Genomic DNA, 21,700 nt, shown 5'->3' with positions numbered 1-21,700 from the left:
AAACGGAATCTGATTTTAACTTATAAACACTTTAAAATTCCAATAGCCTATTCAGAAAACCCAATACTGATCAGACACTCTTGCATGATAAGGTGATAAACAGTATCCAGTGCTTTTGAAGGATTGAATAAAAAGGCCTCAAGGTTTTTTGTCTTTCATCCAGTCACTCAATTATAACGTTAACCACACAGGATGAAATCAGCAATGTCTCCACTTTATTCTTTTTATTTGACCAATTAACTGTATGGGCTTAATATGACTGTGTGTTGTTTTTAATTCAACAATTGACAAAGAATACACAAACTTGTTCAGGCTTAAACATTGCATAAAACAGCCACATACAACCAATTAAAGCCATAGTCAGCCTAAGTCAATTAGCTTTGCTGTTATCAATTTTTTTCTGCTTCTACATCGTGTGTTTGTGCGTGCGTGCGTGAGTACTTTACAATGGATGTAATTGATGTAATGGGTGGGTCATTTCTTGGGCGGCTGAAACCATGTTTTGCCTCCCAGCGGATCGTCAGCCATGCTGAGCCACTGGCGAGGCCAGAGATTAGTGTGGAGCTCATTAATGATCCACAACACTTTTGCTGACCCTTTAGACTGTGTGTGTGCTTTCGTTCATTTGCATATATTACATTGATAAGCTAAAATCTCTGCTTCTTGTGTTACTTCAAATTAATTTATTAGTGGATATTATCATTAGTAATAACCCTTTTTTTCTGCTTTTATGAATTACTTTGCATACATTCAACATCATAATGAGAGATACAGGTGACTTATTTTTTTTTTTTTCAGATAGCATGTGTAACATCATGTAGCAGAAATACACTCGTCGTCCATAACACTGCAAGGTTCCAAAAACAGAAAAGGTTGTGTGTCCCCAAAAAATAGAAGACCTTGGTATATTCCTTTGGTTTTCAAGATATGGTTGGTGTTTTTCTACATATTTTTTAAACAAATCCCATCAAATGACCTTAACTCCAAATTAATTTGTTCCTACTGAAAGTAGAATACATCTAGCAACAGTAGGTTTTAGCAAATGTTACCCAATCAGGTTAAAATAGTACATTTTTTACAGACACAAAATACAAAATAACTTAATTGTTGGTTTGGGTCTTTTCAGGAGATGTCAATAAGTATAGAATACAATCAGACTTATTTAAAAGTTGGAACATAGAATGTAAACGCTTGTTGTTGAGCACTGAAGTTCATCTTTTTGAAAAAAAAATTTGTATCCTTTATTTAAGTTTTCAGACCAAAACAACACCAACAAAAGGACAGCCCTTGAGCTACCCACTGAGGAAATTAATAAACGAAAATGTAATTGCACTTTCTAATTGTATGAGCCATTCATGTGTATCGGTCATTTGTGCAAACCACTGCTTGAAAGAAATTTGCTAGGTACACTTAATATAATAATTTATATGATAAATATAATATGATAAATATGTGTTCTTATTCTAAGTGGTCAAAAGTACATTTTACACTGTATCTAAAATGATGTGTTCACAAACATCATAATAATAATAACAATAATATGATAATAATTTGTAAAAAAATAGGTCAAGACCTTTAATTTAGAAATGTTAAGAAAACTCCCTCATTAACTAAGAAACCTCTGGCAGAACCAGACTCAGTGTGGGCGGCCATCTGTCTCGTCCTGTTGGGCTGACTAGAGAAAATGGGCAGGAGAGTGGGGGGGGGTTGCTATGGAAGCCACGTGGCCCGCTCAGTGGATCAGTCTTCATTACCTCTATGCCTTTTATAAATGGGGACGGCTGTGGCTGAGGGGTAGGGCGGTCGTCCTCCAACCTGAATGTTGTCAGTTCGAGCCCCAGTATTCCCAATCTGCATGCCGAATTATCCTTGGGCAAGATGTTGAACCTCGAATTGCACCTCATAGAAAAACAAAGTACTGCGAATAGATGCACTGTATGAATGTGTGTGTGAATGGGTGAATGTGAAACTGTACTGTAAAGCGCTTTGAGTGGTCATTAAGACTAGAAAAGTGCTATATAAATACAAAACCTAAAGTAGTGTTTATTACATTTTAGGAATATCTGAGGTCACTATGATTTATTCAGAATTCAGACATTCAAATAAATAGGTAAATATACTGCAGTGCCCTTTGTAGTCACAGCTAATGTCGTTGTTTGATGTAACAACCTTTTCCTTTAATAATTCACTGCTTACGACTCAGTTTTTTCTCGGTTAAACATCTGTTATTCAGTATTTATGGTTTGCATAATTTGTCCCTTTTCAACTGAAGTTGTGTGAAATGGGTCAGATTTCTTTTATTTTAGTTCTTGCAGTTAAAAGATAAAACAATAACTGATCTCAGGAAGCTGAGTGCTGCTATCGTTATCACCTTTGTTTTTGTTCTCCCTCTGATTTTGTTTCCCTTACGTGGAATGGATTGGTTTTCATACAGATTTTTCGCATAGTAAACATGTAATAATTAAATGTAAACTAACTTTCATCAAATCAGTAATTCAAAGAGTAAACGCGCATGGATTTTCTCTCCCTCCAACAACATTGGTGTTAAATTGTAAAGCCAGATGCTCTTTAGGTAGAAAAATCAATCGCAAATCTATGTAAACAAATCAATTGGTATTGTTGTGTGTGCATGAGCAGGTGTATCAGGTGTATGCTCGTCAGTCCCCGGAAGACGTCCATGAGATCCTGAGGGCTGCCGGAGCCGACTACGTGGTGCTGGAGAACAGCATCTGTTACGAGCGGAGGCACAGGCGAGGCTGCAGACTGCGGGACCTGCTCGACCTGGCCAACGGACATGTGGGTGGCATTTATTTAAAGTGACTCATCGTGATTGTGTGTGTCCGTGTGTGTGGGGCCGAATGCTCCGTCCCCTCGGCCCACCTCTGCGACTGGGTGAAAGCTCCCAGCCTCCAGGGAGATCAATAGTTTCACTTCTCATCTGCATGTCACTGTCTCTCACTCTCTCGCCGTCGCTCTCTCTTTTCGTTCCTCTCAGCCTCCCCCCCCCACCCCACCCCCCACTGTCTTTACTTATTTTGATGTTGGATGCCGCACTCTGGCTATTTGGATTACTAGCGGCGAGACGAGCTTCAATCAGGCTGTCTGGCTCAGTGTGGTGTAAGACACATGAGACACGTACTTGATGTGTGTTTGTGAAGGCGTAAATGTCACATAGCAAACACAACATCGGACCTCTAGACAGCTTTATTGAAGGAATACATCTATCTGTCTGTTCTCTCTCTCTCTCTCATTGGTTTGGTTCTTTTTTTCCTTTTCTGTGTTCTAAGTCCTCGTCTTTCTGTCTTTGTGATTTTGTTTTTCTGCCTTCTTATTTTCTTGTTTAATTCAGAGACCTCTTCTTTTTACTTAGTGTTATTAATCTAGAGAGCATCGTGGACAAGAAAGGTCTTGTTTTCAACCTGTGGCTCTTCCATGTTGCAAGTCTAAGAGTCTATACACTCTGAGTTAACAGCATTTTCTTTCTCTGTTTGGATAAACCTCAGACTTCTTTTCTATGTGTAGTTGAAGTTTGAGAAGTTGCAGTGCGGGAGCCGAATTTTATTTATTTTGTAAAAACAGTTTTTTCAAGTCTTTGGCTACATATAGACTAATAGGTCTAGCCTTATTTACACCTGATGTCCAGACTACTGTGGCCTTGTCAAGCACCTACAATAGACTTAAGTCTGGAGGTGCAGGCTGTGCAGTTATGGTCGGAGATGATTCCGTGTAAAGATCTAAAAAAGCTTATCTGCATTAAGCTCTTTCTTGTTTTACGTGTGGACGTTGCCTTAATGCTCTGTCTGCTAGATCCACCAGACAGGAGCACAGAGTGAAACTGAAAGTGATCACCTTATTACCGGTATTTGTTTACATTTAAACACCTTCAAATACGTTGAGAATTTATTCTTGCTGCTGTTCTCTGTACCATCAGATCATGGATGGACCGGGAGAGAATGACCCAGACCTTGTCCCTGCCTCCCACCCTCGATTTTGCGAGGCCATCAAGACGGACCCAGCAGGTTACACCGCTCTGTTCACCAGAACATTCCAGAACAAAACCTTCCACGTGTACCGGGTCAAGAAGAAACGCAAGAAAAGTGCCAAGACTTTGTCAGAGCCCGGTGCGACTCAATAAAAGGAGCCGGGCTGTAAGAAACCCCCCGTCAGAGGCCAGAGAGGAGAGAGACGGAGGAGAGGAAGACATAAAAGCACTGAATCCTCGCTGTTCTTCTGTCTGTCGCACAGTGCCCAGCTGTGATCATGCCCATTATTTTTTAACACACGGCTCTGTGAACTGTGGTGATGGAGCGGTGAGCCGGTTCAAGCTTGGGGCTGCATTGTTTTAGTTAGAGGAGTGTGGGAGCATCTGTAGAGGGTCCTGCTTTGGGTTGTTTCTGTCTCCACCTGTCCACCTGCTCTCCTCCCAGCTCTCACCGCCACAGATAAAATGAGACAGAAACAATTGGAAACAGGCGGAGTCTGGAACGACTAACCACTAATGATTTAGTGTCATATGAAGTCACCATTGCCATTTCCACACAGTGCATCATGAAAGAAGGATGAAAGTCATGGCTCCTGTACTTCTGAGTTATTAAAATAATTGGTTTGGGGCTCAAAAGCATTCGACAGCCAACATCAGATCAGAACCCTCTAGAATTTGTTATCACTTTTATTTTTTTACTTTAGCTATTGATATTTGACGATGAAATACTCGCCACATACTGATGAACAGAGCATTTTTCTGGATATGCAGTATATTACAGATCTTTTTTACTTGTTGAAAGATGAGGAGAAAAATTGAAGAATTGCCAAAAGATTTTGTTGATCTCATCAAATATGTTCAAGGAGTTTTAGCTAGATCCCCGATGGAGCTCACTATAGGAGCCCAACCGTCTTTAACAGTTTTTCTGTTATGAAAGTTCAAGTTTGAGCCACTGCAGTGATGGAAATTCATACTGCCAGTTAGTGAAATTGCTATATTTGCAGAGTGTGGATCAAAACTGAAGCAATGGGCTCTTTCTTATTATCCCAATTTTAGACAAAACAACTAAAGAAGCACTGTAGTGAGTGTTAAGGCCTGGTCACACCAGAAAAGAGATGTAAACATTTTTTTTTCCAAAACTTTGCTGCTTTCGTAACTACCTGAAGGGCTTCTTTGTGAGCTAGCATAGCTTAATGAGCTATCATCTAACACATTAGCTAGCTAAGACTTGCTAGATGGTCACAATACCTTCTCTGGACTGACATTAGTCCAAGATATTACATTTCTTTCAATAAAGAGTTTTATTCAAGACAAAACAAGCAAACTGGCGATGTAGCCAGGTGGAGAATAGAACAATACAATAGTTACCACGTTTGTAGTATTACTAATGCTCGTTGAGAAGTTTTTCTTATCAGGGGAGACCATTTTGGACTCCCCTGATAAGGGGCTTCCTTCCCACAAAAGCCACTGTAATGAATTAATTGTATTCTAAAGGCTCTGGTTTGTCTATGATTTTCATCCACAGCATGTTTAGGACTGAACATTTGTGTTCATTTAAAAGTGCAAATTTTACTCTTGACATTGGATGTAACAATATAATCCCAACTGAAGGTCCACTTACCAGACGGGCTCTCAGACATGCAGTGGGCTCCAGATTATCTCCTGAAGTTATTCGAAGGGGCAATGCAAATGTCCGAGCTAGTTGCCGTCTTAGTTTGAATACAAACTATGGGAAATTTCCAGATGAGCCCATTTGAGAACACAGCAGAAGAATCTCCAGAGGATTCACATTGAGCGAGCGGGCATGTGGAGGTTTCTAACATGTCACATGATGTGAAACTAAAAAAACTAACAAAGAGAATACAAACATCTCCGGGTGAAAAAGTGGAGCCATAGATGTAGAAGACACCGACAAAAATGTCACCTTGAAAAGACTTTGAGATTCGAGTCGATGTCGCTGTAAACAAAAACACGTGATCTCCACAGCAGAATTAAGATGCATTCCCCTCACGTCAACACCTAGACCTGTGTTGTGAACGTGCCTGAGCGTAGAATGTCCTGCTGCGTTGTTCATGTGTGAACCTGACTGTGTACTGTGTTGTCAAACTACTATCTCTGTGATCACAGATCAGACACAATGAAATGCTTATTCCAGTATTTTCCCGAATTTGGGGTCATTTTTAAAAAGAATAGCCCATTGCTTGAGCATGTTTGCCTCCTCAGTGATAGATGGTCTCAATAACCCCGAAAAACAAGACAGAAATAACTTTGTTTTTTCATTCTGGCCTTGGTGGAAACAGGTTCCCCCCGCAGCCTAAATGTCTTTCTGCTGTAAAAACAGGTCAAAGCTGGTACCAAGTGATATTTGTGACAGTGTTGTTGTTGTTGTTGTTGTGATTGCCGTCATGTGTTTCTTTCCCGTTCTTTCTCCTGCAGGCTCTGTGATTCTCATCAGCAGCAGCCACAACCTTTTCCCTCTCTGTGTTCTCTCTCTGTCTCACACACACGCAGCCACAATCACACATGAATAATGTAAGTGGCGAGGAAATTGCAGCAGGCTGACAACGACGCTGATTCCCCGCCGCAATCCAAAATAGTTTGTGAGGGAGAGAAAGGGAGAGGGCCAACACTTGCATATCAAACTCCGGCTTTGTGGTTAGAGAGGAGAGAGGGGGGGAGGAGAGGGGAGGCTAGAGAAGAGGCTCATGTTTAAACAGCAGCAGACGAGGGATGAGGAGTGCATCAGAACACAGATTCACAATGATCCCAACCTCTCCCGGGTTTTCTTTTTCTCCTCTCAAATGAAAGGGAGCGCAGGGGAGGTGATTGAGCTGCTGGTACGATGTCGATAATTATTGATCGGCAACTTGATGCCACATTGGGCCGTTATGTGGGAATGACACACACAAACACACACATATACACACACACTTCCTCTCTCTCATCTCAGTCAGCCTGTATTTGTTCACTTGTTAATAAGGACCTGTGTCTTTGATAATCCACACCTTCGCTGACGCACGAACTCTCCTGCTGAGCTGTTGTGGGGCTTTTCGTAACGTGTTAGTTAGCCGCGCAGCCACATCGTAATGCATACAAATCCGATCAGTGCGAGGCGGCGGCGCTCACCCCCCCCTCGCCTCCATATTGGATGTTAAATTTAGAAGATGTCTGATTGCTTTATTTGAACGAAGTGATTCCATTATGTTTGCCTAATAAGAGTGTACTAATGTGATTTTTTATTCAGCATTGTTAATTTCCATACATATTGGGATTAGTAGTTCATTCGAAGACGTGCTGTCTGCCTATGGTTTCCGTAATGAAAGTGAGATGAAGAAAGCCATTAAGTTGTGTGCACATAGAATTCAGCTCAACACTCCATTGAGCCTCGTAAAGAACAAGTACATGTTGCTGAATCAAATGCAGCCACTTGAATTCTGTCTGTTTGTCTGAATCGTTTTAGAGAAAGAAGGCGAGAGTAGGTTATTTCTGTTATCACAGATCAGAGTTTCTTTTTGCACATGTGTGACCTAAACAGTACTTGGTTGTTGGTTTTAATGTGTTTGTGTTATTATCACAAGCAGAAGGAACAGCTGAGACTGATACATTTCTCATTGGCCAAACATGTCAATCGTCTCATTACCTGGTTATATATGCTGCTGACTGGCTCAGATTTAAATGTTGATGAAAGTATAAAGAGGATTTATATTTCTGACCAGCTGAAGTTCTGCTGCATGTGCCATCCTTAGACGAGTTATTTCCTCGGAGCGTCGATACAGAGGCTTCTGGCTGAGTCTGTGCCATTTAAAAACATTGCAACTATTTGTGAATGTGACATTTCCACTGGGAGGGTAAGGGTTTTCATAGCGTGTGTTGACAGACCACTTTATCCTGTGCTCACACTGGTACTCCAGAAGTGACAGACAGGAAACTGTTGCACCTTGTGACCCTGAACATTATCATGTTGAGCACAGGCACTGATACAGTCATACGGTCTGAGTGGAAACAGATGACTTCTGGGTTTAAATAAAAAAAATGGTATCGTATGTTTGTGAGTGCCTTTGGCTATTTCCTCAATTTTTTTTAACTCATGTTGTTCAGCTGGGTTTTCTACTGGAGGACATTTTTCATATTAGACATCAAACACACTAGTGAATGTTTACAACCCAAACAAAACTGTTTTCGTGCCAAGCAAAGTACTGGTGGAAGTGATATGTAAGATAACCTGAGTTTTTCAATGCCAGTGGTAGTTATTAGATATATCTATGTTCAATGGCAGTATGACCAATAAAAGTATTTCTTTTTCAGTATGTGTGGTCAGAACCTTCATTTTCTCCTCTTTACAGATGCAGTCATGATGCAGCAAAGTCACTGGTGCAAATAAAAGAATTTATTGAGGAAAGGAAATGATCAAAGCAATTACAAAACACTTACATAACTGTCCAAAGCTCATCACCATCATGATGATAAGAATGATATGTCCCGTTAGATTCTTTTCATTTTGTCTTAGAAGCTGCACATTTTAAACTTATGGTGCTTTTCTTGGCACACAGCGATAATTGTAACTGATCTATCTCTGTATTTACAAATGAGGTAAAAACATTAACTATGTTCACAACAGGTCTGCACCCAGAACACAACATTTAGGAAGCTGCTTTATGTCACAAATGAATGGCGATGGGAATTGAGCTGCTGTGCTGCACAGCTGCAGAGAGGAGGAAGTGAGGCATGAAGCATCTTCATCCCCCACCACTCTGTGTGGCTCAGCCTCACTACAGGAGAATAGAAAACATCCCTGCCAAGGATATACCTACTCTCTGTTAAAAAGAAAAGAAGCCTGTGTCTCCCTATCAGGTGTCATCCCACAGTGTGCTGCACACTCGCCTGACAGCAAAGTCTCTTATTTCCAAAATCCACATTGTTGCCGTGGCTTTCCAGAAAATAGCACATTTCCAGAGAGCAACAATCTGGGAATCAACTCCTCTGAGGACTTTTTTTATTTTTTTGAAAGTACCTGCAATGCCTATGGTTTTTTTCCCCAAGTGTGACAGCAAGCCATCAGCTCCTATTAGGCTTAGTGGCCTGACGTGTTTTCACACATTCCTACCCTTTAAATGCTCCCTGCCAACAGGCTTGGCTCTGCCAATGTGAAAACGAATGAAACAAAAAGAGCACGATGAAGGTGCTGCTGCTGCTTCCAGCTGATCAGACCACCTGAAATGCCAGGAGGGATTTTTTTGGGGGGGATGCTTGCTTGAAGAAAGGGGGATGGGGGGGTGGATTGTTGTTGGAGCTGGGGGTGCCATTTGCTGTGCAACAAACCGTTCCTGCAGAAAAAACATTTCTCCCAGCATCTGCGCAGCCACTGAGCTCCATGGTGCACTTGTGGAACAGTTCACCACAGAGCCAGGCACTTGTTAAGATGATTCCTCCCTTCCTCCCTCGCTCATTCACTCTCTGATTCAACCCTCTACCCTGCAATCATCTCTCTTATCAAAGGTGAAAAGAACAGGTCCTTCTCCGCTCTCCCCAATCCCTGCTTTATTATCGTTCTTTTCCTCTTGTTTTGGCCATGTTTCTTAATGTTCCCACAACAGCAGGAAGTCTCTTCTTTGTGAAGTTGAGAGGGGTGAAAAACAAGATCCTTCGCCCTGATGTGACGAGGAGCGCAGACCGGAGGAACGCTTGCCACTGTGCTCACAGCTCGGATAGTAATTGCAGTGTTATTACTTTGTAATTTTCTCAGTCCAATTCCCCACAATCACAATTATGACACACTTTCAGCCAGGTGAAAGTGAATGGGAATTGTGTCTGAAATGTGAATGGCACAGGCAGCACAGGTCAGAACTATATCTGTATAATCATTACACATTAAATCATCCCCTTCCGGGCCATTTGTAATTATTGAGTAGACACCTTGGAAAGCCATTTGTCGTTGTTTGTATTCTACCGAGCAAGCGTCTGCGAAGATGCAACCCCATTTGGTCTGCCTGATGGAGAGTGTGCATGGAGCAGCGCAACAGAGCAGGCGTTTCCTCCCTCCTGCGGTCCGCACGTCCAGTCTCATTTCTTTGTAAAAAAGCTGTTTGAAATTTGGTGCACCCTCCCCTGGGTGGGGAGGAACGAGCAGCGGAGGAGCGCGAACGAGAAAAGGAAATCAAATGAACACGAGGGTGCAGTAATAAGTAGAAAGCTTGATGTCTTACAACCCACGGAGCTTTGAAACTTGAAACACCCAACCAATACAGAATTACTCAACCCAGCGAAAGACACAAAAAAAAAAAAAAATTCACCCCATAACCCAGTGACGGCTGAAGCACTTTGTCTCATACAAACATCGATAGAAGCTGTGTACAGCCAGGCAGTGAGAACACCATGTGTCCACTATATAGTGAAAATCCAAACTGTATTATAAGGGCTACTCAGAATGATTCCACTAATTTTCACTGTTCATGTAACGGTGCAGTGTGGAATATACGGTCCTCTCTTTATTTACAAGGTTCAATTCAGCAACAAGGTGCTAAAAATACATTTTATGTAAAATTCGGCCAAAATGTTTTTAGTGTCACATTTTAGTTCAGAGCAGCTCACAATGTTAGAGTTAGAAAACAGAGGAAAATTGTTTTTTTTAATCGATTTTTTTCCGACAGTGAAGCTAAGCTCCATCATGGTGAGTGTCCGTGGTGGAGGGTCGTGCTCCGAAGCCTTTAACCTGACTGGCAGGTTTGATAAAGTCTGCTCCTACAAAATTGCTGTCCAAGGTGGAGGGAGCACAGAGCGACAGGCTGTTTCCAGAGGGACACTTTCATCTGTCCGTTAAGCCACCGCTTTGATTGACAGGCCTCATCATCCCGTAAATACAACACCTTCCATATAAGTTGTAAGCAAGTGCTGGGAGTCTCTCTGTCACTCAGCCTCTTGCTGATTTTCCGCCTCGGTCACCGCTAAGTGTCAGCTAAATGATTGTTTCAGGCGGGCCGGTTTTCAAGGTCCTATCAGTTGTGGTCGTGTACGCCCAAACTCAGAGGTCGCTGGCCTCCGCGCGCTCATACAAGGCCCGCAGCTTCTCAAAGCGAGGCCCCCACTCCCCGAGTGTCTCCTCTCTCCTCGCCTCCCCTCCTCCATCCCCGCCACTGCTCCCATCCAGCCCTGCCGAGCTGAAGGAGCTGAGGGAACCGGCGGGCGAGCCCCCTCCCTCAGTGGAGAAGACCTGCAGGGAGTCGAAAGGCCCAGTGTCTGGATGCTGGTCGGCATCACGGATGATCTCGCACAGGTAGCGCGCCAGGTCCTGGCTGGAGAAGGACAGGGAGCGACGCGCCAGCTGGGAGGGCCGGGCCTGGCCCTGGGCCGGGAGCCTGGCAGGAGGGACATCCCTGCGGATGCTGGTGGTGGTGGTGGCGCTGGAGGAGGTGGAGGCTGCTGAGGGGGGCAGGGTGTTGGAGCTGGCTGTCCGACTGAGGGAGTCCAGCGGCTGGGTGGAGGGAGGGGCAGGGGGCGCCTGGTGTAGCAAGTGGTGGTGATGGTGGGGAGGAGGAGGGTGGTGCAGGGCTCTGGAGCGGCAGTACTGGATGGACTGAGCCGGGCTCGGCTGGAGGGACTTCTGCAGCTCTGCCATGTCATAGGCATTCTGGACACTCAAATAAACACACAGACACAAACGCAGAGAAAGAGTCCCAGTTAGCACAGAAGCAGTGAAGGAGAGGAAAGAGAGAAAGACTGAAAAAAAGGAAATGTGGCAGTGAGAGAGAAAAAATGAAAAGAGAGGTGAAAAACAATCAGCTCTCCATCTTACCTTCACTGTGAACGTTTCAGCTGTTTAAGTTTAAAATCTATCTCCCTTTACTGTCTCACAGAATTACCATACATCTGAGTATACTGTATGTGTGTGTGTGTGTGGGTGTTTGAGTGTGTGTGTGTGAGGCAGGTGATGAAGGGCGTCTCTCTCTTTCCATCCATTCCTTATACACTGGGGTATACTATAAGCTGCCATTAAGTCCAGCTCATGCTCCTGGGTCGGAGCTACATGCACGTAACCTACCAACCTAACCTACGCACGGGGCCGAGCAATCTTAGTTGGCTGAAGGTGTGTGTGTGAGTCGCTGCAATTACACCGCTGAGCCACTAGTGGTGGTAAAGTTTCTATGCTGGTATTGGGTGTCTTCCGGTTTCTGGTCCGCCTTTTTACAACTTCTCTGGTGTCTCTGTTTAATTCAGAGTAATGGCAAGTGGTACTCAGTGGATCATGTTGGAGTTGGAGCTGATAGATGTTGAAGAGCAATTCATTTTTTTTTTTTAAAAGAACTTCCAACGAAGAAAAGAAGGACGTCGTCCGGGTTTGTTCGTTCAACTCAATACTAAAGCGGTGGCGATGCAGCCAAGTGGACCCATCACAGCATTTGATATCTACACCGCCTCAGGAATTGGGCTTAACACTCTCACCCACTGTATTCAGTCTCTTGAGCGCTAATGTGATTTCACCAAAACTGTAACCAAGGCAGCAGAGATGAAAAAGAAGAGAAAAAAACTGAAAAACAGGGGGATGTGGGAGGAGGAGGAAGAGACGATACACACAGAGGAGGTGTGGGTCGCTTTGTTAAACTGATTATGTGATGAGTGGAAAGTGCTGTTTTTATTCCTCAAGAGAGCTTTCAGACAGGACCCTTGAGAATTAACTACAGCATCTGCTCTGCTATAGGGGATCGGTGTGTGTGTGTTTGTGTGTGTATGTGTGTGTGTGTGTGTGTGTGTGTTTGGTTTCTTCGTGTGATTGACTGCAGGTGATTTAAAGCACTGGGAACAAGACCTTGAAGGCTTTTGGATACCAGGTGTGATAACAACCTGTGTGTGACGGTATTTTTTCCAATTCTGTCTGTTCGTGTTTGTGTGTGTGTGTCTGTGTAAGGTCAAGTGTGTGTTAGCAGCACATATGTGTGTGTGGCTATGTCTGTTTGTTGAGATCAAAGCCTCAATATTATCCAAGCACTTGAGGACTGTTGAGTACTTGTGGGTTACAGTGGCTGTTTGATTTTGCGTGGGCCTAATTAAAACGCTACGGTGCACACACACACACACACCCACACACACACACACACACACACACACACACAGTGAATCCACTGCATGCAATGCTATGTTAGTATTTCCAATATAATAAAAACCGATAGAAGCCTTACGAATTGTGTCGTTCAAAAATAATTCATGCAAGCGCAAGTATAAAGGCGTTTTAATAGTGAGAACACGTGTGTGAGTGTACGTGTGGGGGCTGTACCTGATCTTCCTCCCCGCCTCCCTCCTCGTCATAGTTGAGGACATTCTCTCGGATGTCCTCCCACCCGTCATGGTGCGCTGAGACGTGGTAAACACCTTCCTTCAGCCCTTTGTAGCTCCTCCAGCGGGTGTAGAGGAAAATGCCCAGCAGCAGCACTGTGGACAGACAGTAGTGGAGGTTTAATCAGTGCAGGCATAAGCAGTACATATTAAAATCAATTAAATTAAAAGATCCTTCAGCCAATTAAGGCATGGCCACAGAGAGAGTTGCTTTTTAATGGAGTAGGCCTTGAGCAACATTTGCAGACAAAAAGTGAGATAAAATGTGCTAATTTGTCTGGGTTTCATCTGATAAGGATGCTTGGAGCCTTTGCAACTAATCTTAAATCTATCGGGGGCGGGGGGGGGGGGGGGGGGGGGGCTGCACTTGACTTTATACTTCCCCTCGAAACATTGTCATATACCAACAACCCCTCACTCTTCTGCCCACTGTGTCTAGTGACACCATAGCGGAGCAAAATTGTTGAGGAACGTCAAAGCAATTGGCCAAATGATGCTAACAGACTGTTCCCCAGAGCACATTTGATTTAATGGGATGATACCTTGAAAATCACGCATATCGAGGACAGATCTAATCCTGCTTTAACAGAAGTATCATTACAGGAAGGTTTCAGACCGAAAGCAATTGATTCATCTGAGATACAATATATATATATATATATATCAGTCTAATATTCACCTCACTGAAATTGTAATTCTGATTCACAGCCTGTCATTTGCACCACTATCTGGTATTTATAACACTGTGATTACATGACAGACCTTGTGTGCGGTGAGAAACTTTTAGATAATAGCCCCTGCAGTCACTGATGACAGTGTTTGGTCTAAATTCAATACGCTTCAAAGATGCTGCTCAGGTCAGTGGAAGCGCCGTCAATTAATGGCCTGACCTTTCACGAGACCTACTTTCGTATCACATTACTGACAGTGTTAAAATCTGAATTATTCTCATGATACATTACTCTAACATTGCCAGAGCTATGGATGCTAATTAAAAATGTGTGCAAGAAAGATAATAATAAAAAGTGATAGCTTTTGATTTGTGGGTTTATTGCAGACAGGGAGCAGCAGGTACAGACTTCATCCCACTGGCATGTTTTTCCCACTCAAGCATTGCTCTGACCTTTTCACATGAACAATAATTCCTGTGTCTTGTCTCCCATCTCCTCTTGCCTTAGTCAACATTTCACAATTCACTAGCCTTTAATAACCTGCTTTATACACACACACACACACACACACACACACACACACACACACACACACACACACACACACACACACACACACACACACACACACATATATATAAAAACCCTGTGCTATTTGGCCACTGCTTTACAAAAAGTCTCAAAAGGACAAACCTAGAGATAAACTTTCGCTACTTTAAGTTGAGTCACCAGCTCTGCCCTGAGAGCGAGTGGCACACTTCTCTTTACATCTCCTCTGCTCAGTGGAAGAGCGGCAGAGCAGAGATTTGTTACCCAGACAGAGGATGAGTCTTGTGTGAGACATGAAAGCTGCTTTCAAGCATATTGTAGCCCTGAACCTTTCGAGGCACTACCCGGAGGAGCTGTATGTGTGAACACAAATGTAGGAATCAGTCAAACTCATAGTCTGTGTAGTCCTATATAAAGATGGATGAAAGTACTGGCCTGTGCCAAAAACTTTTATTCGCCACCTGGTGGCTGGCAGCCTCCTCCATGTTAGTAGATGGGGTATGGGCCAAATGAAAAAGTCAAAGTACTCATCAGATACATTGTTTGACAGATGGTTTTGGTTATTTTAGGTAGGTCTTAGCACACTGATGTATATCCAAGTGCTCTTGCGCCAAATGCACAAGAAGTTGACGTGCATTTTCAACATTTTATCTCCATTTAGTAGAAAGTGGGAGGATGTGGAGACATGTCATCTATCTTTATGTACAGTGTATGGCTGAATCAGACAATAACTTGTATTTGACTTGTCAAAATGGCTCAAATAAGAGAAGAAACTGTGTCACTTCTAGCTTCCTCTCATGATCAATTTAGGAGGAGAAACAGCAGTTACCCCAGTGTAGCTCGTCTTCATGTTCTTCACTTTTTTATAGCAATGCAGAGCAGCAGCTTGAAACTGACTAGGGAGTGCCTGCTGGTTAACCTCTAGTTTATATGGGCCATGTCATTATTTCATACATCAGTAAAACATGTAAATGAGAACATCTGTGTATGGAATCCAGCTAAACAATGTATATGTGAGCACAGAGAGAAGAAAGAAGCAAACATGAAGAGCTGGCTGACATTATAGTGCACCAAGGATATGCTAATCAGAGTTTCACAACAGCTTTCACTACATCTTAATTAGACCTATACATGCTCCTGACTTACTCAATTTTCCCTTTGACACAAATAATTTTCTCAAGTAATTTTTCAGTTCTTCTTTCCAACTGCTAAAGGAGCAACTTGTAGAAGATAAAATGTCGAGATCATATTTAATCATTTTCACATGTGTCACTTATTAATCCTGACTGAATTATTTTCAGAGTCATTCCCCATCTTCAAATCTGTTTTTGCACAGACCGCACAAAGAGCTCCCTTTAATCACATTTGAGAACAGCAGCAATCATATACCGCAAACGATTTTAACTGCCAGCACTATAAATACGCCGGCTGCTCAAATCCTATTAATCGGATGTAAGACTTTGCCATAAAAAGAAAATCTGTGATCTACACAATTCCATGACATCTTTTCAACACGCACTGCTCCCGTCTCCTCCTCACCTTCCACCTCTGCTTTTCTTTTAAATCCACACATCCTGCGCCTACATCACAACTAACAGCCAGCAGCCAATCCATCATGTAAGCCTACCAACAGACGACACTCAAACTCCCCGTGAATTGATAACACTCCATTAAACAGCCCACCCTCTGACAACGCTGAGAGTAAACTCACTCAGCCAGAAACCGGCTGCACACTGCGAGAGGGAAAATCAATATTCATTTACTGTCAACATGTCGTCCTTACCGCAACTCCTGTGTCAGACAGATTTATAAGATTAAATTGTTTCAAGAGATTCACCGTTTCATTTTAAGAGTGGCATTATGGCTTTAAATGACAGCCATCAAGAGACGACAATATATTAGGAAATAAAAAAACCTGAGGGACAGACTTTTGGCAGAAGACTCATGTAGCCGACTGCCACAGAGAGTTTGATGTTAGAGAGGCAGTGCATTGGCAAAAACAAGGTCAGTGGTTCAGTTCCCTGCCCCGACTGCAGTGGTCCTCATTTACTGCGAGGTGGCCCAAGCTACCGAAAACACAGAGGCACTGTTAAAAGGCAGATGGTCCTCATCAGCCTGGAGTTTTCCTGAGCCATGTTGAATACAAGGCTTCAGGCTGGGTTGTATAGAATAATACAAATAAGTTCCGTCTCTGTTCTGACAGAATGAGATAATGAACAGAATGTACTATTATTTAATTCACTGTACACGCTCCCTCCACAGAATCTACATAAATCAGAGTCTTAGCACATCCATATTTCCATAAACAACTCACACTAAAATGGTTACGACAAAATAACAAGTGCAGATGGAGATGTTGTGCCTGTTTTTTGACCATCTGATGTGCCATAGAGCATTTATTTTAAAGATTTGTTTATTGCTATTTTACTGAGGGCCAGACACAAATTTAGTTATTCTCTAGTAAAGGCAAGATAAGAAGAAGATGGCTGGTCAGCAAACATTAATGTAAATGACGCAGCTAGTATATTTTGAGAAGAAGTGAAAAGCTAAATAATAAAATAATGTTCTGTTAAATTGGACTCATTGTTACTCAGTACAAATCAATTAACTATAATCAACTATAATCAACTGATAGAAATTATGGCTATCAAGATAAGACCCAGGTGTATTATACCATTTTTGTAATATATATAAATTTTATATATATCTGTTCAAATAATTTGACCAGATTATATTTTTGTGATCTATATCTCCTCTACTCCCCAATAAACTCACAAGGCCGACTGTGGATCACCTCTCTCTAACACCTCTCGCTTCTGCACTACTAGACTGTAAGTAATCATAATGATGTATTGAGTCTCAAAGTTCAGATCTATACTTTTATTAGTGTGATCTTTATCATCACGCTGAAGTGTTTTATTTTTCATTTCCCTCTGTGAAGCTGGTTTCTAAAGTCCTTTAGTAAAAAGTACAGTATGCCCTGTGTATACGGCAGTGCACGTGCATTTGCAAACAAACAACACACTTCACATTGACCCTATGAAATATTTCTTTTTTCTCACTGGGGTGAAAAAATACACAGCAAAAGAGCCGGGATACAATGTGAACAGAGGTGCACAAAGAAATCGGATGTGGAGCTGGCTGGGAGGGAGTCTGTGCTGCATGGATCAATACCTCCTATATCCTCCTCCATGCATTAGGGCTTATGCCTTTATGAGTGGAAAAAACCCTATGGATAGATCGAAGCAGAGAAACTGAAAATACAACAGGTGTGTCGCTGCATGTGGAGGTTTTGTCTCAATGTGTTTACATTTGCTTCCTTCCGCCCTGTGTGTGCATGTGTGAGTAACTGTGTGTGTGTGTGTGTGTGTGTGTGTGTGTGTCTTTGAAGAAGTGGCGAGTGCGAGCTCCATGGGGAAGTGAGCAAGGAAGCTGGAGGTCAGGGCATACAAGATGAATCTGCTCTGTACAATGCTCTCTCTAGAGGGCAAACAGAGAAATTGAGAATTTTATTGGTATTTCTGACGGTGTGTGCATGTATCTGTGTGTGTGTGTGTGTGTTTGTTTGTGTGTGTGTGTGTGTGAGAGAGAGAGTGAAGAGTGAGCCTGAAAAGAGAGATTATGTGTTTATTTGTTTACAATGCCTCCAAGGTCCTACGGTCTCCTTGACCATCACTCCTCTTTTTGTTTAACTTTCTCCCTTTCTCTCTCTCCCCTTCTCCTCCGTCTAACCACCTGTATCTACTTAACTCTACTTTATCCATTCTTTAAAGTTTAGAATAAACCAAGACATTTGATCCAACCTCTGAGCTATTCCTGAGCTGCTTCATGACTCATGAGCACTACTTCAGACTTTTGCACATTCTGACCAAAACCAAACATTGTAGCTCATGAAGTACAGACAGTGTTTGAAATGAATGATTTCCCAGTTCCTGTTATCTTAAATATTAAAGGGGATAGTATCTGAAAATGAAAAGACAGATGTCAATAAGATGTCCTGCAGCCGCATCCTGAAACTCCCACACTGCCCCTTCACGTAACACATCATCCTATGACTTGATGATAAGGGAAATCCACTGTGCTATGAGCATTTGAGATGGCGCAGAATGAGTGTGCGTAATGGGATTCCCATTCCCACGATCAATATCTGCAATGAGATCAGTGTCACGTCGTCACGAGTCAATAATTCAGTATGGACTTTATCCTCATCAAACTATAATTATGTTTACTGCAGCCATCTGCTGTCATGTGCTTTGTCTATCTACAGCTCGTCTCACTGCTCTGGTTTGTGACAGTTCTGTTCTTCCTCAAACAGTACGAACACTTTGATGCCACTGATTCCACTGCTCTATAGCTTCAAATGACTGGAGAAAAGTGATAGTGGTAAACAATATCAATTCACTGATAACTTGCATGGGTTGTGTTTCTTTTCAGCTCGAACACTCTTTAGTAACATAATCTCCCCTTCAGAAATACACTCTCTGTCCACACTGACTATTGTTATGACAAAGAGCTCTAAGTCAATGTGTCACTGATGTTTATTTTTATTTTGTTAATATAATAACATATAATACTAAATCCAACATCCATCTCGTGTATCAACTTGGTTCAAATCTATTGTCTGTCTTTGGCAGTAGCAGGTGTAAAAAACTGTTGCTGTGCAACAGTAGTGAAGAAAAGAGTTCTCCTCACTACAAAGTAATTCAAGAGTGAAAAAACAGAAAAGAACTCTCATGTTAAGAGAGGGAGCAGCTTAAATAAGTTACAAGTTACAGGAGCAATAGCAAACACACAGATAGAGAAGTTAAAGAACCTCTCAGTGAAGTCTTGGTGTGTTTAAAAATAGATACTTTCTTCTTTTATTTTACTCCATGCAGTACTTTTAATGATGTATGTGTGTTTTCCCTATACACTTCACCTCATCAGCATGGGTCTTGGATCACTGAACTTGTCTGTGCCTTGGAGAGCATATCACTGGAAACAACAAGCACTGTTTTTTATGATTTTCAGTTCGGTTAAATTTTCTTATTGTTAATCAATTTATAACGAAAGAAAAAGTGACTGAACACCAGGGCAAAGGCACTGAATCACAAACACAAAGCAAATGTTTATGCTCCCAATTGGTTTTCACTTCATTTGTCTTTCTGTTCAGTCTTTACTCAATGAAACACTTTGCCTACATCCATACTACTAGGTTTTCAATAGCCTGACGAATCAGCAAAGGCGAATGTTGTGACTGAAAAGACCCAATCAGCAAGCGGTCATGAGGCTCTGCGTCATTGTTGCCAAACATTTCTCTGCACTACCCCGAAGTTTTGATACTAAAACTAGCCCAGCAGTGTGTACTGTAAAAATGTAAAAATGTGATATGACAGTATTAGCACTGTGCAGCCTTTCTGGAATAAAACACTGGTGAAAAACGTCAGAAACTTCATGATGCACAGGGTAAAAGAGCTGTAATAAAGTGTGTGGATTCATTAAAATGTGTCCTGTTGCCTTCATATGGCTGCATGGATTTAAAGACCTGAAGGAGAAGCTTGTAATGCAGTGTAAAGCAGCTTTGAGAGACAGATAGTGTTAGAATCGATCTTCATCAATCAATGCAGACTACTTAACTGCTTTAATCAAATTAAACTTTATATTTCTGGAGGTTCGGTGGTTGATTAACCCATATTATTGCAGGTTGGCCGCTGCTAATTGACTTTCTAACAGCTTGGGTGGGTGCAGGTATTAATAAAACCTAACATCTCTACAGCCTGAATAACAATCTGCAAGTAAATCACAACACATTTCTAGATAATATTTCCATGAGCATTTTGGGGAAGGTGAGCCTCCCTGCAGCCTCTTAGTAGTGTCGTCTATGCTTGAGGATGTTTTTGCCTAGAAGATTATCCAGGAAAAACAGTAGGATTATTATCAGTGTACGTGTGCAATCATCCAACTCTACAAGGTGCTGGTGACCAATGTGCTCCTCAACAGGATCATGTATCCAGAAATGATTACCAAAATATGCATGAAAGAAAAAAATCTGATTTCTCCTTATGGAAGGATTAGCTAAATGAATCAGGCTGTGGTTGGTGGGTGTAATTTGAGATTGAGACTGATTTGGAGAATGGGTGTCTCTTCTGTTCCAGCAGCATGTCTAAATGTTAATTGGTGCGAGTGATGTCTAATTATCTAGTGTAACTTGTTGAATAAAAAACTTTGCTCTGATTGTTTGCATTGAGCTTAACGGATTAATCTTTGTAAAAAGAACTGGATTAATTTCCATGATGGCATCTTAATCAATCCAATTACAGAGGCTCATCTGGTGTGAGCCATAGATATATAAAGATGGACAGCGAGCTTCCAGTACTTCCCACAATCTAGAAATGCATTTTGCACGTTTGGAGCCAGAGTCGGGGCAGTTGTTGTCTTTCTTTCAATCGGCTGGAAGGCCGTTTGTTTGATGGAGAGCTCTGACAAGGGTGTCCGCTAAAAAATAACTGAAAAACATTTGCAGTTCAGTTATTTTGCTGTTTAATAGTCTTAATTAATTGGTTAATTCGCTGAATACATTTCCAGAAAATGATGTTTGGAAGGCTGCACTCCTGGTCTATGCAGAGAGTGGTCCAGGATCTCTATGTTCTTGTTTTGCTGCTGCAAACTCTCACAAATCCTCGAAAATACCCCAGGTAACATTTTCACCTTGAAGTACTTTTGAATCAATGCAGCAATCACTGAACTGGCTGCGTGGCTCATCTGGCAGAGGAGATTGTTGTGATATATTCAGTATGTGACTCATTGACCAACATCTGTGTCATTAATCGGATATCCTTCTCTAATCTCTGCACTTTAAGTCGGCTTGATTGCCAGGCACCACATGGATTTTGTCTGATATGGATCGCCATAAATTAACCACAAGTGCTTAGCTGACCATTTTACAAATGACACCTCGGGTTATTCGATTAATTTTGTTTTAATATCAGTAAGGTCACCTTCCCCTGCAGTCATCTACACTCATTAAAAGGCAGCCTAGAGTTCATGTAGTCTAAATGAATGGGAAAATGTTGTCTTTCTTGTGTATTTTTCCCCCATTAATTTCTATGACATTGAATTGCCACCAGTGTCTTAATGGCAGCATCAAATGCTTGAATACGACTGCAACCATCCAAAAATGTTGATATACTCATGA

The 21,700-nt window shown here is 42.1% G+C and overlaps 2 protein-coding genes across 3 annotated transcripts in view; one reads left to right on the top strand and one right to left on the bottom strand.

Annotated features, from left to right (window-relative positions):
• dpy19l3 (dpy-19 like C-mannosyltransferase 3) overlaps nucleotides 1-8,286 on the top strand; it is a 51,278-nt gene extending 42,992 nt beyond the window's left edge. For both annotated transcript variants that reach the window (XM_062390254.1, XM_062390246.1), the window contains 2 exons: nucleotides 2,638-2,796; nucleotides 3,932-8,286. In XM_062390254.1, the coding sequence (XP_062246238.1) occupies nucleotides 2,638-2,796; nucleotides 3,932-4,135 (363 nt within the window). In that variant the 3' untranslated portion in view covers nucleotides 4,136-8,286. The remainder of the gene's footprint in view (nucleotides 1-2,637; nucleotides 2,797-3,931) is intronic.
• A 68-nt stretch (nucleotides 8,287-8,354) lies between these two features.
• The window catches only part of si:ch211-186j3.6 (neural-cadherin), a 280,670-nt gene continuing 267,324 nt past the window's right edge, over nucleotides 8,355-21,700 (bottom strand). Inside the window, exons 36-37 of the mRNA XM_062390233.1 lie at nucleotides 13,248-13,402; nucleotides 8,355-11,606 (exon numbers count right to left, since the gene is read on the bottom strand). Coding sequence (XP_062246217.1) covers nucleotides 11,001-11,606; nucleotides 13,248-13,402 — 761 coding nt within the window. The 3' untranslated portion in view covers nucleotides 8,355-11,000. The remainder of the gene's footprint in view (nucleotides 11,607-13,247; nucleotides 13,403-21,700) is intronic.

Source organism: Platichthys flesus, chromosome 1 (genome assembly GCF_949316205.1).
Source record: "Platichthys flesus chromosome 1, fPlaFle2.1, whole genome shotgun sequence".
In the NCBI taxonomy this organism is placed as follows: Eukaryota; Metazoa; Chordata; class Actinopteri; order Pleuronectiformes; family Pleuronectidae; genus Platichthys; species Platichthys flesus.
The sequence above is the reverse complement of the archived record's forward strand: the minus strand, read 5'-3'. Positions and strand labels throughout refer to the sequence as shown.